Raw genomic sequence first — 19,443 nt, forward strand, 5'->3', positions numbered from 1 at the left:
GTAATTCGGCCTCAGTAGAATTACACAAAAAATAGATTTGAACAGAGAAACAAATCAAATAGGAGTAAATACTCATCCAAGGTCATAGACAGACCATTTCATCCGATTTAGCAATTATCAATTTATATACTATACCTGTTGACACGGAGAAGCCCGATTCAAACCTGCATCTCCCACCTAGCACAACAGCTTTTAGAGGGTATTTGCTAAATCATTCTTAACTCATATGACTGTCTTTCTTTTGTGAAACACAAAACCTATTTTGACAGATGTTTATCCTGCTGCACCAAAGGGCAAGGTGTTTAGTAAAATATGACTTAAATTGTAGTAATTTTATTAAGTATACTTAAGTCAAGTTCAAGTATATTTTAAGTATACTTTATGTAGTAACATTCTAGTATCAATGTACTAGTAGTATACTTGTAAGTGTACTATTTCAATACTACACTGTACAAAATTCTATGATCAATAAGTTTTGACAACATGGTTTTACATTGCTTTAACTCATCAAAATAAGTTAAACAATTTTCAACTTTTTAAATACATTTTTAATAACTTAACATCCTTAAACATAGCTTAAACATCCAAGTTGTTTGTACTTAAACATTTATGGCTGGAACTTTTTTTTAGTGTGCTTTCGAATAAATTGGCCCACTTTTTAGTGTATAGTATACATTTAAGTAGTAAACTTTGTTTTTCGTTTGTTCTGCAACTATAGCCTTCTACAAGTGAACATATTTATACTGATATAAATACTTAAAACATATTATTTAATTTATGAAAGTATACTTTGAAGTGTATTCTCAGTAAACTACTAGTTTAGTAGTTTTATACTGCAAGTATATTTGTAATTTCTCTTTAAGTGAACTTAACATCATACTTATAGTTGACTATTTATGTATTATTTTTGCACTTTGTTACACAAAGCTGACTTGTTATATAAACTTGAACATGTAAGTTTATAAGACAGTATGTAAATCTATGTGAAATAGAATATCTCGATCAAAAGACTGAGTACAAGTATAAGCCAAATTGACTTAAACTTTTCAATCAGTATAAGTCAAGTATATACTTAAGTGAAATTTTAAGTGAAGTATGAGAAGTACATAAGCAGTGTACTGAAAGTATCCTTTCTTGTTTTTTAATATAAAAGAAGTATACTAATATCACACTTGAATAAACTTTTTTTTTTGTATAAGGGAAGTCATACAGACCACTTTTATGATACTCTTACAGTGTTTTTGTCCTTTTTGGGGCATCACACAGGTTTGAAATGACATGTAGTTGAGTAAAAGTTGACAGAATTAGGGCCAAATTATCAAAAATAAATTTTGGGACTTTTTTCATTATTAGAATTGGCATTAAGATTTTGTGTTGGACGAATATGACAATTTACATACTGACAGCATTTATGGCTTTAGTGCATTCCTGTTTTTCGGGAATATACCATGTATTTTTAGGTTAAAAAGCAGGTGTAGCTTATTGTTTCAAAGGGTGTATTGATGATTTTGGTCTTTTATTTTTTTAATTGAGTAATTTTTTTCTCACTTTCTCTTTCTCTCCTGCTCTACAGGATTGACAAGTCCGGCATTGCCGCCCTGAGAAGCCGGTGAGTCTCTGTGTATGTATTGTATGTGTATGTGTATGTGTATGTGTATGTGTATGTGTATGTGTATGTGTATGCCGAATAAACTCGATCAATCTAAATCTCTGTCTTAATGACACGCATGAATACTCAGTCAATACATCTACCATTGATCCAGCAATCATTTCGCTCCCCGTGCCCATGCTAATCTTACTTTGTGTGAAGTCTTTGGTGTGAGATCTTCACACATGCCTATTCTGTATGAACGTCTCAACCTATAAGTGTCTATCTTCAAGTGTCTATCGAGAGACGGGGATGAAAGAGAGGCGAGTGGAGGAGTGGAGGCAATAATCGTGAGCTCGGTATAGACAGAAACGGACCGACATCAAAGCCCCCCGCTGTGGATTAGCACAGGTGGTCTTTGAGCTTGTATTTGTGTGTGAGAAGGACAGCATGCTCAATTTTATCAGTATACTATATACCTCCAGATTTAGTCATGTCACATTTCGTCTTGTGTGTCTCTGTGTGTGTTTCTGTCACGAATAACAATTCCTGATGTCGCTGCTTACTATTTATTTTGGTCTCCATGGAAATGAGTTAACAATGCAAGGACTTAAAAAAAATGTGTGTGTGTGTATTAGAACAGGTTGGTGTGTCTGGGCGCGTTGTCTATGTGGGGCTGTGCTTTGTCGGGCAGAATCTAACCAATGATTTCCCCCCATCGCTTCTGCAACTACAAAGTGAATGGTCGGCTCTCTCCACCTGAAGGACAGGGCCACATTAGAGGAACAGCATAATTAGGGCCTGTGTGTCTGCCTGTTTATGCAGGTGCTTTTGTTTATTCAATAAAGCTTAGTGTTATGTGAATATGCTTTAGAAATGGAAGGACAGAGAGGGAGAGGCTGAAATAGAGAGCCTGAGAGGAGAGAGCCGTGTATTTTGGGTGCACCTCTCAACGTGTAAGATGCCTCGCAAAATCTGGTGAGTTTTTCTGGTTTCTGCTTGAGTTTTGAGTATTTTATGTTGCGTTTGCATATTCTGTTTTGCACTTGTGTCATTCTCAGCGTTGGTAATAAGAAATGTTTCTTGAATGATCTCTAAAGGATCATGTGACTGAAGCCTGGAGTAATGATGCTTTGCGTCACAGGAATCAATCAGATTTTAAAATATATTAAAATAGAAAACAGTTATTTTAAATTGTAATAATACTTCACATTGCAGGTTTCACTGTATTTTTTTATCAAAATGGAGCCTTGTTGAGCATTAGAGACGTTTTTCAATAACATTAAAAACATTTTACTTATCCCAAACTAGTGCACGGTAGTGTAATCTGTTTTAATGAATATAAATGCTTTATATTTATATAAAAGATGTAAATGAGAGTATCCATTTCTGATTTAAGAGAGATCACAGAAAAACAAAATGTTAATAGGTTGCATTTTGATGCCTTTGGGAGACCTAACGGATCTCAATTAGGTCTCATTTAAAAGTCAGTTTTATATCTGATGCTTCTCCTCAGACTATTGACACAGTAAGAGCTAAAAAATGAATGTAGATTGCATAGGATAGATAGTGTAAGAATTTAATGAAAAATGTTTTTTGAGTTCATATTGAGCTCTTTTGCTGATTATCTTGCAAGTGGTCCAAGCACAGCATGAGACGTTCTTGATATCTCTTTTGAAACTTGTGAAATATCTTCAAGTAGTTCAAGTAATAGTCTCCAACTGACCTCTTTTTAATCTTCTACCTAGGAGAAACAATTTAACAAAGCAAAAGATATTAAAGGGTTCTCGATTGTGATTTTTCTTATGTGAGAATGGTATATTTCCAATTTCAATTTGGTTCTTCCTTTCTTTCTTAAAAAATGCTTAAAACACGTGTTTACGTAAACCATAAATGCCCAGTTTAACAGGGAATTAAGTTAGATTGCTGTCTTGATGCAGGACTGGAGGTGAAACATCTGACACCTAAATGAGACAACGCCTGAAGAGCTGTAACAGCTGTCACAATTGATCCCATCCCCAGTACTGTGATTTAATTATCTCCCCCATAACGATCTAATATTGGACCCAACAGCCTGTTCTACAGGGTGCTGTGAATGGCTGACGGCGGTGACAAAAAGCGACTCTGAAAGACTGTTGTCCTTTATCTATAAACTAATTTGGTCCTGGGTCAGCGATCTGCCCTTGAAACCTTCTGCTGTGTGAGACTTGAAATGGGCTGTTTAGACTGAAAAGACCACTGAGAGCGCTCAGACTGAGTCATTGCTGTGTATCAGGGGAGTATGTAGGGCTGATCTGAGAGCGGTGCGACTGCTCAATGCAGTGTCTTCTGAGACGGCGCTGTGTCTCCAGCCACATCTGCAGCTGTCTCAATTATGCCTGTAGTCCTTCAGGAGACAATTAGAAGCATAAACCCACAATTACCCATTACACTGAACAGAGACTGAGAGCAACAACACACACGACTCCAGACGGTATATGGAGATGAGTTTGCTTTCTTACCAAAATGTTAAATGTCAAGGAGCATAAATTTATCTCTGCTCTGACCTTCTGCAATATTTTTATTTGCCCTTTTAATGTAACATGTTAATGAATTAATCCATCTGTCATTCATTCACGGATATGTATATGAATCTCACTTGTTTTCCCCCAAAACTCTGTGAATTTTCTATACACTAAAAATCTGTTTATTCATTAAAATAACCTGCGTTGTGCCTTGGGACCAATTTAGACCTTTTTTGTAATTTATGAGAAGAATTTGCATACACTTGCATAATATCTTTATAAGTTTCAGTGAGCTCTCACACTTGTTTGGCACTAGAGGGCAGCAGAGATCCATGTTTTTTTCAGTAATTGTCCTCCAGAGGGCAGTGTTCTTGAATTTTTGCTTCTGTCAAGAGGACAGTGTTTATATTTATTCATACACTACACGCATGTCTGCATTTTATCATTATGTGTGTTCCCTGGGGATTGAACCATGCCATGAATTTAACATTGCAAGCACTGTGCACTACCTGTTAATGCAAGCATATAGTAATAATGCAACATTTATTATGATTTTATTTATTATTATATAATATAATATATGAATTAATAATATAATATTAAATATAATAATAATTATACTACTATACGATTATTAGTAGGCCTAATAATATTTAAATTTAAATAACATTTATTGTCTTATGAACTTACAAAGTAAATTACTGCTGTTTGAATTGCTGTTTGCAACTCGTTTCGGTTCAATAATAATGTCATTTCAATTTACAAAGTGAATTACTGGGGTTTGACTTGTTGTTTGCAACCCATTTTAATAGATGCAGTAATAGATTTTATGTTGAATTTCAAATTAAACAATGAAACGAAACTCATTTATCAGGTTTTTGGTGTGAAGGCTTTCAGTAGAAACTGAAATTCAGAATGTGGTTATTTATATAATATAACATAATAGTATCATTTCAATGTCTTTCTTTATGAACGAGTGACTTAATGAAAGAGGGTCGCATCATTTGTAGGCGGTGAAGAATAGAACATGTTGACAATGTGAAACAATCTCTCGTGGGCTACGGTCATGACAATGGAGTGGCAATACATCAGAGACCGACAGTAGAGCATTCCAGGCTACGAGAGGCCTTGTTGCCATGAGAAAGACAAACATAATGAAAGCTACGGTGTTCATTAGCTTTGAAAACATCTGGTGCTGATTGACAGCGCTGAAATTTGACTGTGTGGAATATTTTGGCTATTCCCCTCTTAGCTGTTTTGGATGACAGTGGCATTTGGCGTCGCTTCAGCCGAGACAGCTTGTGTTATTGTTATTAGACCCGCAGCTACAGATGCTACAGACCTTTCCATTTCTCACTTTCTCTCGTTCACACAAACACACGCCGAACGCCAAAATTTGTCCGAGAAGGCGTGCAGTGTTGCGGACTCATGTACAACAATGACTCCTCCACAAATCTGTCTTCAGAAGAAGCTGCCCTCCTCTCATGACAAATATTTACTACTCTGCCCCCATTGCAACGTTCTGACGGCTCTGATAAGGGCACCATCTGGCAGCTTGATTTTAATGGGGCTTTTAAGGGCCATAAAGAAGCCTAGAGCCCACTGGGAGGATAGCTCATGGTTCTCTCCTGTCTGAATAGGAGGGCTAACAGAGACCTCCGGCGGGCCTGAGCGGAGATCTTAAAGGCGCGTTTAGATTTAGTCCTTTTATGTTTTTTTTTTGCCTTGATTGATTTCACTTAAGGGCTGAACGTCCTTGAGATGTGAGGGGTTACTGCGATATTGGATGAATAAATCCCACATAGCCCTTCTGGGATGTGACACTCACCGGGTGAACTGTCTGTCAGCTTTTGATTTGAATTCATCTCATAGCCCCAAGTCTGTCCGTTTTCCACGTATCCATCGAGAATCCGCTGACGTCTCAAAGCCTGGAGTGCATGTACAGTGTGTAGAAAATTAAAAACCACCTCAGTGACATGAAAGATAAGAGTGTCAAGGACTCATTTTATTGGTTGAAGTGGTGTCAGGCAGCTTGGAAAAATGAATTTTGATGAGTGTGTGCTGGACAGGATGAGTTTCCGAAAGGGATCAGGGTGAGAAAGAAGGATAAAGACACGGAGAAGGGAAGGTGGAGGATGGTGTAGTAAAGTTGTTTTCGCTTCATTTGTCTTTGCTCTGGATTCACACTTAAAGCCCCCCAAGGTATATGCCGGTCATGTGACCAACCAAGGAGGTCTATGATATCTGGAGAGAGAGATGACTATCTGTTAGCATTCCCATTTATCTCAATGGAGTTTACATCTTTAGTTGTTCCCATGCAAAGATAATATATAATGTAATGAATATTTGTGATGCATATTAAAGATGCATGATATATCAGTACCAAATTGGTTGTTGATGTCAATATTGGAGATTTTTATTCATTGGTTTGTGCTAATATACTGTATATATAGTTACTTAAATGTATACATTATTACATTTAAAATATCGATTTGTACAGACTATTTTAGAAATATCTGCAATAGATAAATATCTGTATAAATGTTTTATAGACAAAGTCAAGTCAAATAATTTTGTATATCACCTTTTGTATCAAAGCAGCTAAAATCATAATATTTTAATATCTTATAGTCACATTTAGCAGATAAGAGCTGGACATACATTTTTATTTTGTAAACATATAAGCAATAAAGAGATTTGCCATAAATTACAATTTACTATACGAGTATACTGTACAGTATGTATGCAGATAAAGTTTGACATACTTATCCATCTTTACATTATGATAAGCATATAATAACTTCTATGTGATATATGTATATACTCGCCTAAAGGATTATTAGGAACACCTGTTCAATTTCTCATTAATGCAATTATCTAATCAACCAATCACATGGCAGTTGCTTCAATGCATTTAGGGGTGTGGTCCTGGTCAAGACAATCTCCTGAACTCCAAACTGAATGTCAGAATGGGAAAGAAAGGTGATTTAAGCAATTTTGAGCGTGGCATGGTTGTTGGTGCCAGACGGGCCGGTCTGAGTATTTCACAATCTGCTCGGTTACTGGGATTTTCACGCACAACCATTTCTAGGGTTTACAAAGAATGGTGTGAAAAGGGAAAAACATCCAGTATGCGGCAGTCCGGTGGGCGAAAATGCCTTGTTGATGCTAGAGGAGAATGGGCCGACTGATTCAAGCTGATAGAAGAGCAACTTTGACTGACATAACCATACGTTACAACCGAGGTATGCAGCAAAGCATTTGTGAAGCCACAACACGCACAACCTTGAGGCGGATGGGCTAAAACAGCAGAAGACCCCACCGGGTACCACTCATCTCCACTACAAATAGGAAAAAGAGGCTACAATTTGCACGAGCTCACCAAAATTGGACAGTTGAAGACTGGAAAAATGTTGCCTGGTCTGATGAGTCTCGATTTCTGTTGAGACATTCAGATGGTAGAGTCATAATTTGGCGTAAACAGAATGAGAACATGGATCCATCATGCCTTGTTACCACTGTGCAGGCTGGTGGTGGTGGTGTAATGGTGTGGGGGATGTTTTCTTGGCACACTTTAGGCCCCTTAGTGCCAATTGGGCATCGTTTAAATGCCACGGCCTACCTGAGCATTGTTTCTGACCATGTCCATCACTTTATGACCACCATGTACCCATCCTCTGATGGCTACTTCCAGCAGGATAATGCACCATGTCACAAAGCTCGAATCATTTCAAATTGGTTTCTTGAACATGACAATGAGTTCACTGTACTAAAATGGCCCCCACAGTCACCAGATCTCAACTCAATACACTCTAAAAAATAAAACATTGGGTCAAAAAAAAAATATGTTAACGTTTTCCACTAGAATTTTTATGTTAAGACTGCTGTCAGAATTACATTAATTCAAAGCGATGTTTTGAGTACGGATAATTACTTTTTTTGGCCACAATAAAACGCATTTCTAAGTAACACGAACTTAATAATTTTCAACATGAATGCAAGTAATTAAGTTGATCCAACATAATGTTTTAAGTTAGGTGAAGCAGTTTTTTTGGCCACAATAAAACACATTTCTAAGTAACATGAACTTAATAATTAAGTTGATCTCTGCAAGAGTTAAGTTGAGCCCTTTTGTTTTTATTTGAAGTTGATTACTCTTTTAAACATACATGTAACATTCATCTTTTAATATATTTCCCTTTCAAAAGATTTAAATGAACTGTATTACCATGTCCTTTCTAATACAACGTAAATCATACATTTTCTTAGAAATCAATAGCCGACTTATCACTTCAAATCAAACATTCAATTGAAATGTATGGTCACTACACTGTCATTGGACAGGAACACAGAAAACATTTCATCACTGGATAGGTTTCGTTCGTTTATTTAAAGTGTGGTTTATGTCAGCTGAATGTGCGGAACGCTTTTCAGAGAAGATAAGGCAACGTTATTTTAGTACAATTAACACCCAGCGGTAGCTAAGGGGAAAAAATCTCTGAATGCTTCACGTGAAACTTCGGTCTTCCGACCTATTACCTTCGTGTCAATTCTCTATTGATTTTGATGGTAATATCAGTTTTGATTAACGTTAATATGCGCGAGGAAGGGAGGGAGAACAAGACAGTTTGAAGACTGTGAGAGAGCGCGCGCGCGCGGCCGGAGGAGGGTCTCTCTCGCTCTCTCTCTCTCTCTGCTCGTCCTCTCAGTAAAATGCGCGGGCGCCTGTCACAATTGTAAACAATAAAAACAAAATTTGGAAAACTAAAACGGAATTCATAGGGCCCTACATAACACCGACTTGTTTTGAGCAAAGTATCTGAACAAATAGCGTAGCTACTAGCCAACTTTACCTCGGCACACAGACTAACGTATAGCCTACTATCAACACTGCTCAAATTTCAGAGTAAGGACTTCCAGATTTCGGTATTCGGTTACAGTAGGCTATCACCAACAGAATCCTGAGCGAATGCGAATATGTGTAAGCATAAAATTACTTACCATTCACCACATTACGCTTCAGCGAGTTTCAGCTGTGGCCTTGAACATGCACACACGGTAACTGTGGACCGTTTACACGTCATCAAATTGTTTTTTACATTAACAGAACTTAAAATTAAATGAATTTTTGATCAACTGAAAATGTTAAACTCTGACAAGTCATGATAGTATGTTTAATCAATAGGCATAATTTGTGTGTCATCCCAGCTCAATAAAATAACAATTACAAGTAAAAAGTCTAACAGTATCTCAGAACTTGATTTTTTATTTCACAACAATATATATATATTTAAGTAATGACTAAAGGTCCTCTGAATTAGTTTTTAGAGTGTAGAGCATCTTTGGGATGTGGTGGAACGGGAGCTTCGTGCCCTGGATGTGCATCCCACAAATCTCCATTAAATGCAAGATGCTATCCTATCAATATGGGCCAACATTTCTAAAGAATGCTTTCAGCACCTTGTTGAATCAATGGCACGTAGAATTAAGGCAGTTCTGAAGGCGAAAGGGGGTCAAACACAGTATTAGTATGGTGTTCCTAATAATCCTTTAGGTGAGTGTGTCTATCTATCTATCTATCTATCTATCTATCTATCTATCTATCTATCTATCTATCTATCTATCTATCTATCTATATATATATATATATATATATATATATATATATATATGTGTGTATGTATATGTATAGTAACGATATATATAATGTATAGTAAATATTATAAAATAAAGAACTTTTACTCCTTGAGACCACCAGCTCTCTTCTCATGAAAAGATGTTCTCTTTTTTCAAGCAAATGAGAACTGCTGTGTCCCTTCCACAGCAGGTTCTTGCGGATATAATAATAACGTTAAAACTTTGATGATCATATCCTGAATATAAAATGTGACAATTTTTACGATATATATTATTTATATAGACTTCTGGGTATTTGTCAAGGCCCCCTGATTCCCTGGGGCCATAAGCGGCCGCTTACCTCACTTGTCAATAAAGTCCGTCCCTGCTGACAAATGAGAAAAAATATGTAACATTGACAGATAACCGTTATATTGTGCATCTACTTGAAACACATTTATGCATTTCTATCGGAGATTATACAACGATACTATTTTTTCATAACCGATCTGATTCCGATATTCTGAATATCTGAATACTGAATATCGGCCGATGCCGATCCAAAACCAGTGCTGTATTTTCTTGATCATTGTAGAATATATCTACCTCTGTTTGTGTGGAACTGATGATTAATCTTTTATGTGTTAAATACATTCCACTAAATACACACTACTTTTTTATAGCGAAAAACAACAAACAAATAAAAAATCAATCTACAACACAAAAATATATTATCAAGTAGGTGAGTGAATAATTCAGCAGCAAAAGTACTTCTAGAAAACGTTTTGTGAAATCTAAGCATTTAGTGAAACATAATTTAGAGGGAAAAAATAAAGCTAGCTAAATATGGTAAAATCTAAATAAAAAAATAAATGACAAATTACTACTTGTATTAAAAAAAACATTTGTGAAAAACAATTTATTAGATTTACATTTATATACATCTAAACAATTCACAAGATGTATATATAAATCTAAAAATGTGAAATATTATATTTAAGAAAATAAATAATATAAAATTAAAAGTTTATTTCAATTGTGTTGCACAGCTAATGCAACAAGATATTATAGATACAACAGAACAAATATATAGGCTTTCACTAATCTTTCAGTGCACAAAACTGTAGGCTAATAATATTAAAGACTCCAATACAGACCTGCACAAACCACTTATGATTATGCAGATTATTTGATATTTAATGATTATTTGGGTGCAGAATAATGTGTTTAAAGCAACATGGATTCACAACGCTTTGTTCTCCATATTCAAGTTCAGGGCACAAAGAGAAGAGATGTCCTAGTATATTATATATTATATTTATTCAGCAGTTTATTGAGCATTTGTTTCTTCATAGTATTAAATTCCAGTCACAGTGCGCACAATGCCAATTCATAGTCCTCTCTACTCCAGCGTTGTTATCTAAAAGACTGGTAGTGAGTCATTAATCACATTCACCACATCATTCACCACATCATTTAATGAACAGCAATAAACTCCAGCCGGATAAAGTAATTTTTTTGCAAATCCACAGACCTTTACCTACAGATCAAGTATAATAATGGGGATATTGAATTATCTCGTAGAGATTTTTACCATGCTGACTGTCGTAACTGAACGCAACGCGCTGTTTGAATACTGAGAATGACTGACAGCCGCAGCGAAGGAAGATTTTCCATGAGCTTTAATTTTGCGAAGTAAATATTCATCTGTCCTTCACATTAATCTATTGAATGGAGCTATTTTTGCCTTTTGTAGATCTTAACAGTAACAACCGTGAATGCACAGTATCGCACTTGGGTTGGTCCCGACCGATACCCGATCCGTAGGGCTGCTCGATTATGGCAGAAATCATAATCGTGATTATTTTGCCTAAAATTGATATGAGTAATATTTCATAAGTCATATTTCATGATATGAGTAATTTTAAATGTCAGTGAAATTTCACAATTATCAATACTTCTGCAAAAACGAATAGGTTAATAGGTTTTTCAGGAAGCTGTACTAACAGTGGTATTCAGATAAGTAATACCCTACAACTGAAATTGAATAAAGTAATCAAATGTAAAATAACACTGCTGTATAAATTAAAGGTGCAATAGGTGATTCTCTACAGACATTTTTTTTATTATCCTGGTTGAAAGTCTCATATCCTGATTGGAATCACTATGTTAAGCGGTCTAAGCAAGACAGAGCGAGAATGGCAGGCAAACAGTTGTTTACGTTCGTTTTTGTAGAACTGTTACTCACTTTACTGTGAGTTTTCTCACTAGTGAAAGACACATGATATAATCCAATAGTTGTCTCGTTTCTGGTCTGTGCGTGTTCGTGTGTTTTGGACGGCAAATTGCAGGGAGAAGGGATCATATGCTTTCAATGCTAGCAGGCTAAAGTTAACATTTTCCAAATCACCTATTGCACCTTTAAATATAGACTAATCCTTATTAAAACTACAGTTTATTCATTCAAGAGCAGTGAGTGATTTTATCTTTGTCTTTTGTTGTTTGATTAACAATAATGACTGCGTCAGATTTATTAGGCTGCTGTCACTTTAACAGCTAATGCACGGATCCAATGTACTGTTACACATGCGTTCTTTCTCAGTGTTTACATTCACTTAAGACATAACCGACTATGTTTACAAGGATACTTATCAAGAGGCTTTTTGACATATTTGTGTTTAGGCTATTTGACTGTTTGCGTGTATCTGAAGCCCACAATATACTTTGGTTATGCACGTTCCACCCCGTCTCGGAGCGCTCGCACAGGATCTCTTGTGTGGCTTAATACGCTTTTAATAACACTGTTTAATATCAAGCACGTCCCGCAGTTTAGAAACAGTAGACTGCATTTAACAACACTGACTTATTTGGCTGATTTGGATGTCAAGTTTGGGCTTTTAGGGAGAAACGAAAGCGTACCGCTGTAAAGGAAAGGAAGGTGCACGGGACAGTATGCGGCAGCAAAATAATTGTTTCACGTTAATTATCTTGTTTTCATAATCGTTGGAAGCCAAAATCAAAAACGAAAAAATCAATTACGATTAATAGCGCAGTCCTACGATTCAGTAAAATTTGCACTTTTGGAGCCCATACCAAATATCGGGATCAGAAGCACAAGCAAGGTGCCATTAACAGCAGAAGGGCTGAGAAGGCAAGACCAGGTTGCATAAAGGCTAAAACGTGCCTCCTTCCAATGAGACACAAGCCACACACAGGATATGCCCAAATTTCTATCATATTCGCTAAATTGACTTTGACCTCTGTTGTCCTCTTCTTCCTTTTCTCTTTGTTCCCGCTTTTTCAATCTCTCTCACTCTGTCTTTTTACATAAGATATGCATGAAAGAAGATTCAGTGTGCCTCCTATCTGCAATCTGCTTTCTGTCTGCGTCACAGATCAGAGAGAGAGAAAATCAGTTGGCTTGCTTGTGAATTTCTTATTTGTCGCTATTATTGCCATTTTACCTGTTACTTTTCAACATAGGAACCTCACGGCTGTGGAATTGGTATATTGCGCTGTATATCATATCGATCGCCGGGTATTTACTCATCTCCTTTCAGTCTATCCTGTTGTTCTTCCTCTCTTTTAGCAAACATCCGCACTTCTCTGAGGGGATCGGGGCAGGGGCTAAACAATTGTCAGACCAAGCTTTGTCAACCCTCTCCACAAACAGAAGGATGGGACCAAATTGATTTATGACTTAAATTAAATAAATGACATTTGCAGCAGAAGAGGAAGAAAGGGTTTGGGAGGAGGAGGAGGAGAGGGGGAGATCAGTCTGGGTCTGGTTGACTGGACGCATCACGGCGGAGCAAAAAAAAGAGGAACGTTCTGTCTGTCTGGCCCAGAGAAAAACAGACAGGAAAAGAGAAGGGAGAAATATTGGACAGAGATTAGATGCAGAAGTCTTTTTAATACTCAGGCAAAGCTGTGCATTCACTCAAAGAATCTTATTTTGATAGAGCTGCCGTGGAACAATGGTGCACTCCGTGTCTCTTGAGCCAAATTAATTGGAGATGATAACCTGCTTTTCCAGCACGGAAGGGCAGCTAAGCAATTAGTAGCTGCATAAAGATGAGAAACGTCAGTCGTAGCGCATTTCAGAGACCATCTTTTATATCTGCTCCAAATTTTTAATAAGGAATTCACAGCACATTGATTTCAATGCCAGACTGTGCTATTCGACTTTGAGAAAAAGTATTGAAAATCGTTCAACAAATAAAATCGTTAAACCAAACTGGTTTAGTCTTTCTATAAGTCGTCTGAAATGTCTCTCTCTTTCTACTGATGCCTACGGTGGCCGAGAGAGCTTAACTGAAGAAAACACATGCAAATAGAAAAACACCCGCAATTAAGAAAACATCAATTTCACAACACGTGTGTGCTCCAAATACTCACAACCAACCAAATACAGAAACGTGCTGCAAAAGTTCACAACACAACCAAATACAGAAACACGCTGCAAATAGCACAGAACACAATGGAAATGTTTTCAGGGGACCCCAATAAGTGACGAACCCGGCTGGGACGTGCTTATTGCTCGTGAGCAGCCCTATGCCCTACTCCTTTCAAATTGAACATATTGTTAATACATTTTGTATACTGTATACAAAGTTATAAGTCATAAACATGTCATCTCTGTAAATTTTGCAAAAAAAAAAAAGTTTACAAAATACAATAAAAAAGTAGACTTTGAGCTATAAGCGTGTCCCAGCCGGGTTCGTCACTTATTGGGGTCCCCTGAAAACATTTATGTTGTGTTCTGTGCTATTTGCAGCGCGTTTCTGTATTTGGTTGTGTTGTGAACTTTTGTAGCGCGTTTCTGTATTTGGTTGTGTTGTGAGTATTTGGAGCACACATGTGTTGCACAACTGATGAAGACGTTTTCTTAATTTGCATGTCTTTTCTTCTGTTGCAGCGCATTGAGCCCTCTCAGCCACCATAGATGTCACTAATAACGGATGATGTTAACTAAAGGGATGTACTGATAATTATGTTTTTTTTATATATTAATGGTAATTATATTTATATTATAGTTTGTGTAAAAAAAGTGGAATACACAAATATAAAATGAATAGTTTTAAATTTAGACATAGTATACCTTTCTAAAGTTTGGAGCAGGTAAGATTTTTGTTAATGTTTTTGAAGTCTTGTGCTCACAAAAGCTGCATTCACTCTCAAATTATTCTGATTTGGTGGTCAAGAAACTTTTTATTTATTATTATTATGAATGTTGAACACAATTGTGCTGCCCAAATTGTTTTTGCGGAAGCTGTGATAATTTTTTTCAGATTACTTTGATTAATAGAAACTTCAAAAGAACAGCATTTATTTGGAATATAAATCTTTTGTAACTGTGTAAAAGTCCTCACTGTCACAATTGATTCAATTTAGTACATCCTTGCTGACTCGAACATTTGAACATAGTGTATATTGAAATTGAAAATGAAAACGTGAAAGATGGATTTTCCCTTTGAAATCTGCTAAATATTTCTTATATTATTAAAATATTAGTGCTATTAAAGTGTTTGATGATGACAGAGGTCACCCAAAAGTAAAAAAAAAACGAGCTTGGGAAAAAAGAACACTGAAAAAAGTATCTAATAACTGGATTCCACATACCTTCATCATCATATACCTGTCATAATCCTCGATTGGATGCTCGTTTATGGGATAATACTCATTTACCAAGTTCCCTGTCACAGATTTATCTCTTCTCAGGGATTCAGTACTTCTATAAGTGAAAGATTTGTCACGTTAACCTCCAGACAGCCTGTCATATTTCCTATCTACAGGGTGCAGACATTTGCAAATGATAGATGATCTGTCGGCCAGTGTCCCGGGTGCCCTGTGTCGGAGCAGAGAGGTCTTAATAATTATAGTGACGATTTCTTTTTTCAAAGATGAAGTTTGAAACTCCCATACAATGATCAGGTGTGACGATGAGATTCTTGTGCTCCATAGTTCAGAGCATAGCGGTGTGTGAAAAACACAGCTCCTCGGGGGTTTGCCTGGAAGCTGATAGACGTCAGATGAGAGCTTTTTTATTCCCCAGGTTTTAATCTCTGTGTCGTTGTGGCATGAGCCAGGAGGGATCGGTTTCATGATGTCACTCAGTGTACCTCAGGTGACCAATCCTTCACTCAGCCCAGTGGGACTGCGGTTATTCTGTAAAGTGGAAGGAAGTTGTTATAAATGTGTTTTCAAGAGATCAAGAAACAATAAAAGAGCTCTTTGTTATCACACAGTTGTTATTCTGCTTACCAACGTTGGCTTACAGCATAGTTTTTGACATCTGATACTGTAGATTGAGACTTAAAATAGGCGACCAACTACCTAGATGTTAGAAAATGAAGCCTTTGACACCTTTTTGACACTAATTCTGTCTCAAAATTTCTCCGTAGAAGTTATCGTGCCACATATCAATGACATTTGCAAAGGTCACCCTCAAATCGAGCTTTAATTTCCATAAAATTAGCATTTTCTCAATTTGCAGATGCTTTTGGACCAAAGTGACTGTGCAAACAGTCGACTGGTGTAACAAGTACAGTCACAGAAAGCATATTGAGGCAAAGCCGTAGAGAATGAAGAAGACCTTCATTCGGATATTACCTTTGGACCCGCTGTTCTTAGAACAGAGGTAAATTACCTTTATTAACCTTCAAAGTAATAACAGAAACACAAGTGCAGTGCCATAACAGTACTCTAGGGCAACCCAACATAACATATGATGCATTATAGACATAATAGAACAGTTTATATACTCAAGTTAACTTAAAAATTAATATTCATGTCCTCTTTATTTATTTATTTTTGTCTTTCAAATGTCATTACAGTAAATTTGAGCACATGTCAGGACTTTACTGTCTCATTTCATTTAGACTTGTCTGAACATTGTTATATGCAATGCCAAGAGCACATACACTTTGAAATAACCTTGACTGTTAATAATAGCATTACAATCTTTTAACACAAACATGTACAGTGAAAATATTAGGCCTAATCTCTTTAATGTATGTGATTATGAGTGCTCTGTAGTCTATATTTTATTCAAATCAGTCTTTAAATACATTCATTCATTGGGACATGATCCAAGAAGATTTAAGTGATGACAGCTTGATCCTAAATCATGTTTGAAAAAAAAACAAAAAAAAAAACCCACAGTCGTAAATTGAGTGCCTGGCCTTGGACAGACATTATGATAGAGGGTTGTCATCATCGCAGAATGACATACCTCACCTTGGCCAATAAGAAACATGTTACTATCTTTCCATAAGTTTCAGTTTCCAGCTGAAATGAACACTAGAGGCAGTACAGTGCTAACAACCTTTATTCCTTTTCACACAAATTTTTATTATGGATGCATATTGTTATTAATAAGGGCTTATTTTCACACGGTTCCTTGCACAAAACTATGTTATGACCTCAAATTGTTTTTACCTATTTGTAAACTTAGCCTATACATTTTGAAATTTGCATCAAATAACCAGCTCCATATGTTTGCCTTTTCTAATGTAGTAAACTTGCTTTAGTAGATCACCTTGTAGTAGTGCACTTGTGATGTGGAGTGCTCTGGTATGAGTCCCGTGAATCCTAGGGTAGGATTTAGTGTAGGTGGTATGTTATTTCAAATGCGATAGTTTAACCTTTTAATGCCATTAACAAAACCTGTAATTTTTTAACTGCTGTGATATATACAGTTGTGATCGAAAATATTCAATCCCTTTTGCAAATCAGGTTTATTGGCAAAATGTACAGACAAACAAATCAAACAAAAGTAATTGAAATAGCTCAACACAACAATTGTTTCAAGTGGTTTCTCAAAATTCAACTGAAAATGCAACTTTTAATGACTTCTGCTTTCTCAAAAGTATTCAACCCCTTGAATAGAATCCCTAACATCAGCACAAATCTGCAAGTGTTGTTTCAATCACACCTGAAGCAACTAATCAAGGGCTTAATTAGTTGCAGCAGGTGTGCTTGAGCTAGAACACATGAAATATCTGAACTGGCTAGGTTTGTTGAGTGTCATGTTTGACTGCATGTTAGAAATTTAGATAAAGTCAAAAGAATGATCCGAAAAGTTAAGAGAAGATATCATCGCCCTTCAAAAACAAGGAACAGGATACAAAAACATAGCACTAAATATTACAAGAGACACCATTGGAAGCATAGTTTTCAGGTTCAAAGTTAAAGGAGGAACCTGAAGCTTGTGTGTGTGTGGACCTTCCAACAGGACAATGATCCCAAGCATACCTCAAATTTCAACAAGACTTGGTTGCAGAAGAAGTATTTAAGTACTAAAGATGCTTGCCATGAAGGGGTTGAATAATTTTGAGACTGCAGAAGTCAATAAAAGTTGCATTTTAGTTGAATTTTGGAAAACCACTCAAAACATTTGTTGAGCTATCGCAATTACTTTTGTTTGATTTGTTTGTGACATTTCACCTCAATTGTTTGTGAAATATAATATCAACAGAATATAATTTTGCAGAAATGCCGCCATAGGCACATATTTCCAGTGAATAACTGGGTTGGTTTCTTTCCAAGGCACCATTTCTAATTTTTGTTTAAGTTTTTTTTAGGTATATATTTTTTATTTAATTTAAGCTTTATTTCAATAAACAAAAATACTTTTTAATAGTTTTAGTTTTAGATGACAATAACAACACTGCCACAGACGCTTTCATCTTGCGTAAAAGAAAATTATTTCGGTTCAAATCGATATTTCATGTCCATTTATTTAGTATTTATTTAATAAGTAACCATAAAATTATCTGGATATTGTACAGTCAGCAGGCCATTATCACAAAAATATACCCCTTCACAAGAAAGTTCCCATAAAGTTCCCTTTATGTTCCCATAAAGCTAATTATATTAGTAAGATGCTGTGGTCCAAGAGTGTGTTTGTAAGTGGCTGCCAGTATGTGTGTGTTTCAGAGATTGTGAATGACCCTATCTTTTTGTATGAGAGCTTGTGTGTTAGTGTGAAAGTGTATAAACACACACTGATATAGTGCTCATTAAGGAGCTCTGGCTTGGCTGGGCTTGGCTCCAGGGCCACATGTTTCTCCTGTGCGGTGCTCTGCTATTTCTGTCTGTAGTGTTTGGCTTGGATTTATACTCAGCTGCTCTCTCAGTCACCTTGTCTTGTCTTGTCTAGTCTCATTCTTCACACAACGTCAATGCATTTCTATCTTGGCTGGCTAATAGACCTATCTACTGTACTTTCATTTTGATGAATTTAGTATGTGTGAGCTTGAGGCAGAAACCGGATTGATGGCAACCTTAAAACCTTGTGTTCCAGTAGTCTGGTTCAGTGTTAGTCGCCTTCATTTTCTCTTTAACACAGCTGTTTTGTTTTTTTAACACATATAATAATAATAATTCTGAATGAAACAATGTTGAGTGGGAAATAGTGTAGACGAGAATTGCTTTTATCATTTGGGATTTGATTGGATAACCCATGTTTGCAAACGTTATGTGCTAGGATATTATTTGCTAACTTTTTATGCCAGGATATTGACTAATACTATGTGACAATTGACTAATATCTTGTACGCAAAGATGTTATTGGCTAATGTTATTTATGCTACAATATTGGATAAAGTTGTTTTATGCTAGGATATTGGCTAATTACATATGTTAAGATATTATTGGCTAACATTGTTTATGCAAGGAAATCATTGGCAAATGTTGTGTATGCTGTAGGATTTTGGCTAATATTAAAGCTAG

General features: G+C 36.2%; 1 protein-coding gene across 2 annotated transcripts in view; it reads left to right on the forward strand.

The window, feature by feature from the left end:
- Positions 1 to 19,443, forward strand: part of rap1gap2a (RAP1 GTPase activating protein 2a) — an 84,299-nt gene that overhangs the window by 23,073 nt on the left and 41,783 nt on the right. For both annotated transcript variants that reach the window (XM_081370665.1, XM_081370664.1), the window contains one exon: positions 1,574 to 1,609. Coding sequence is in view for 1 of the 2 variants with exons in the window: in XM_081370664.1 (XP_081226790.1) it covers positions 1,574 to 1,609 (36 nt within the window). In the remaining variant the exon portion in view is untranslated. The remainder of the gene's footprint in view (positions 1 to 1,573; positions 1,610 to 19,443) is intronic.

The sequence above is a fragment of the Scardinius erythrophthalmus genome, assembly GCF_964197995.2.
Source record: "Scardinius erythrophthalmus genome assembly, chromosome: 7".
NCBI classification, from domain to species: Eukaryota; Metazoa; Chordata; class Actinopteri; order Cypriniformes; family Leuciscidae; genus Scardinius; species Scardinius erythrophthalmus.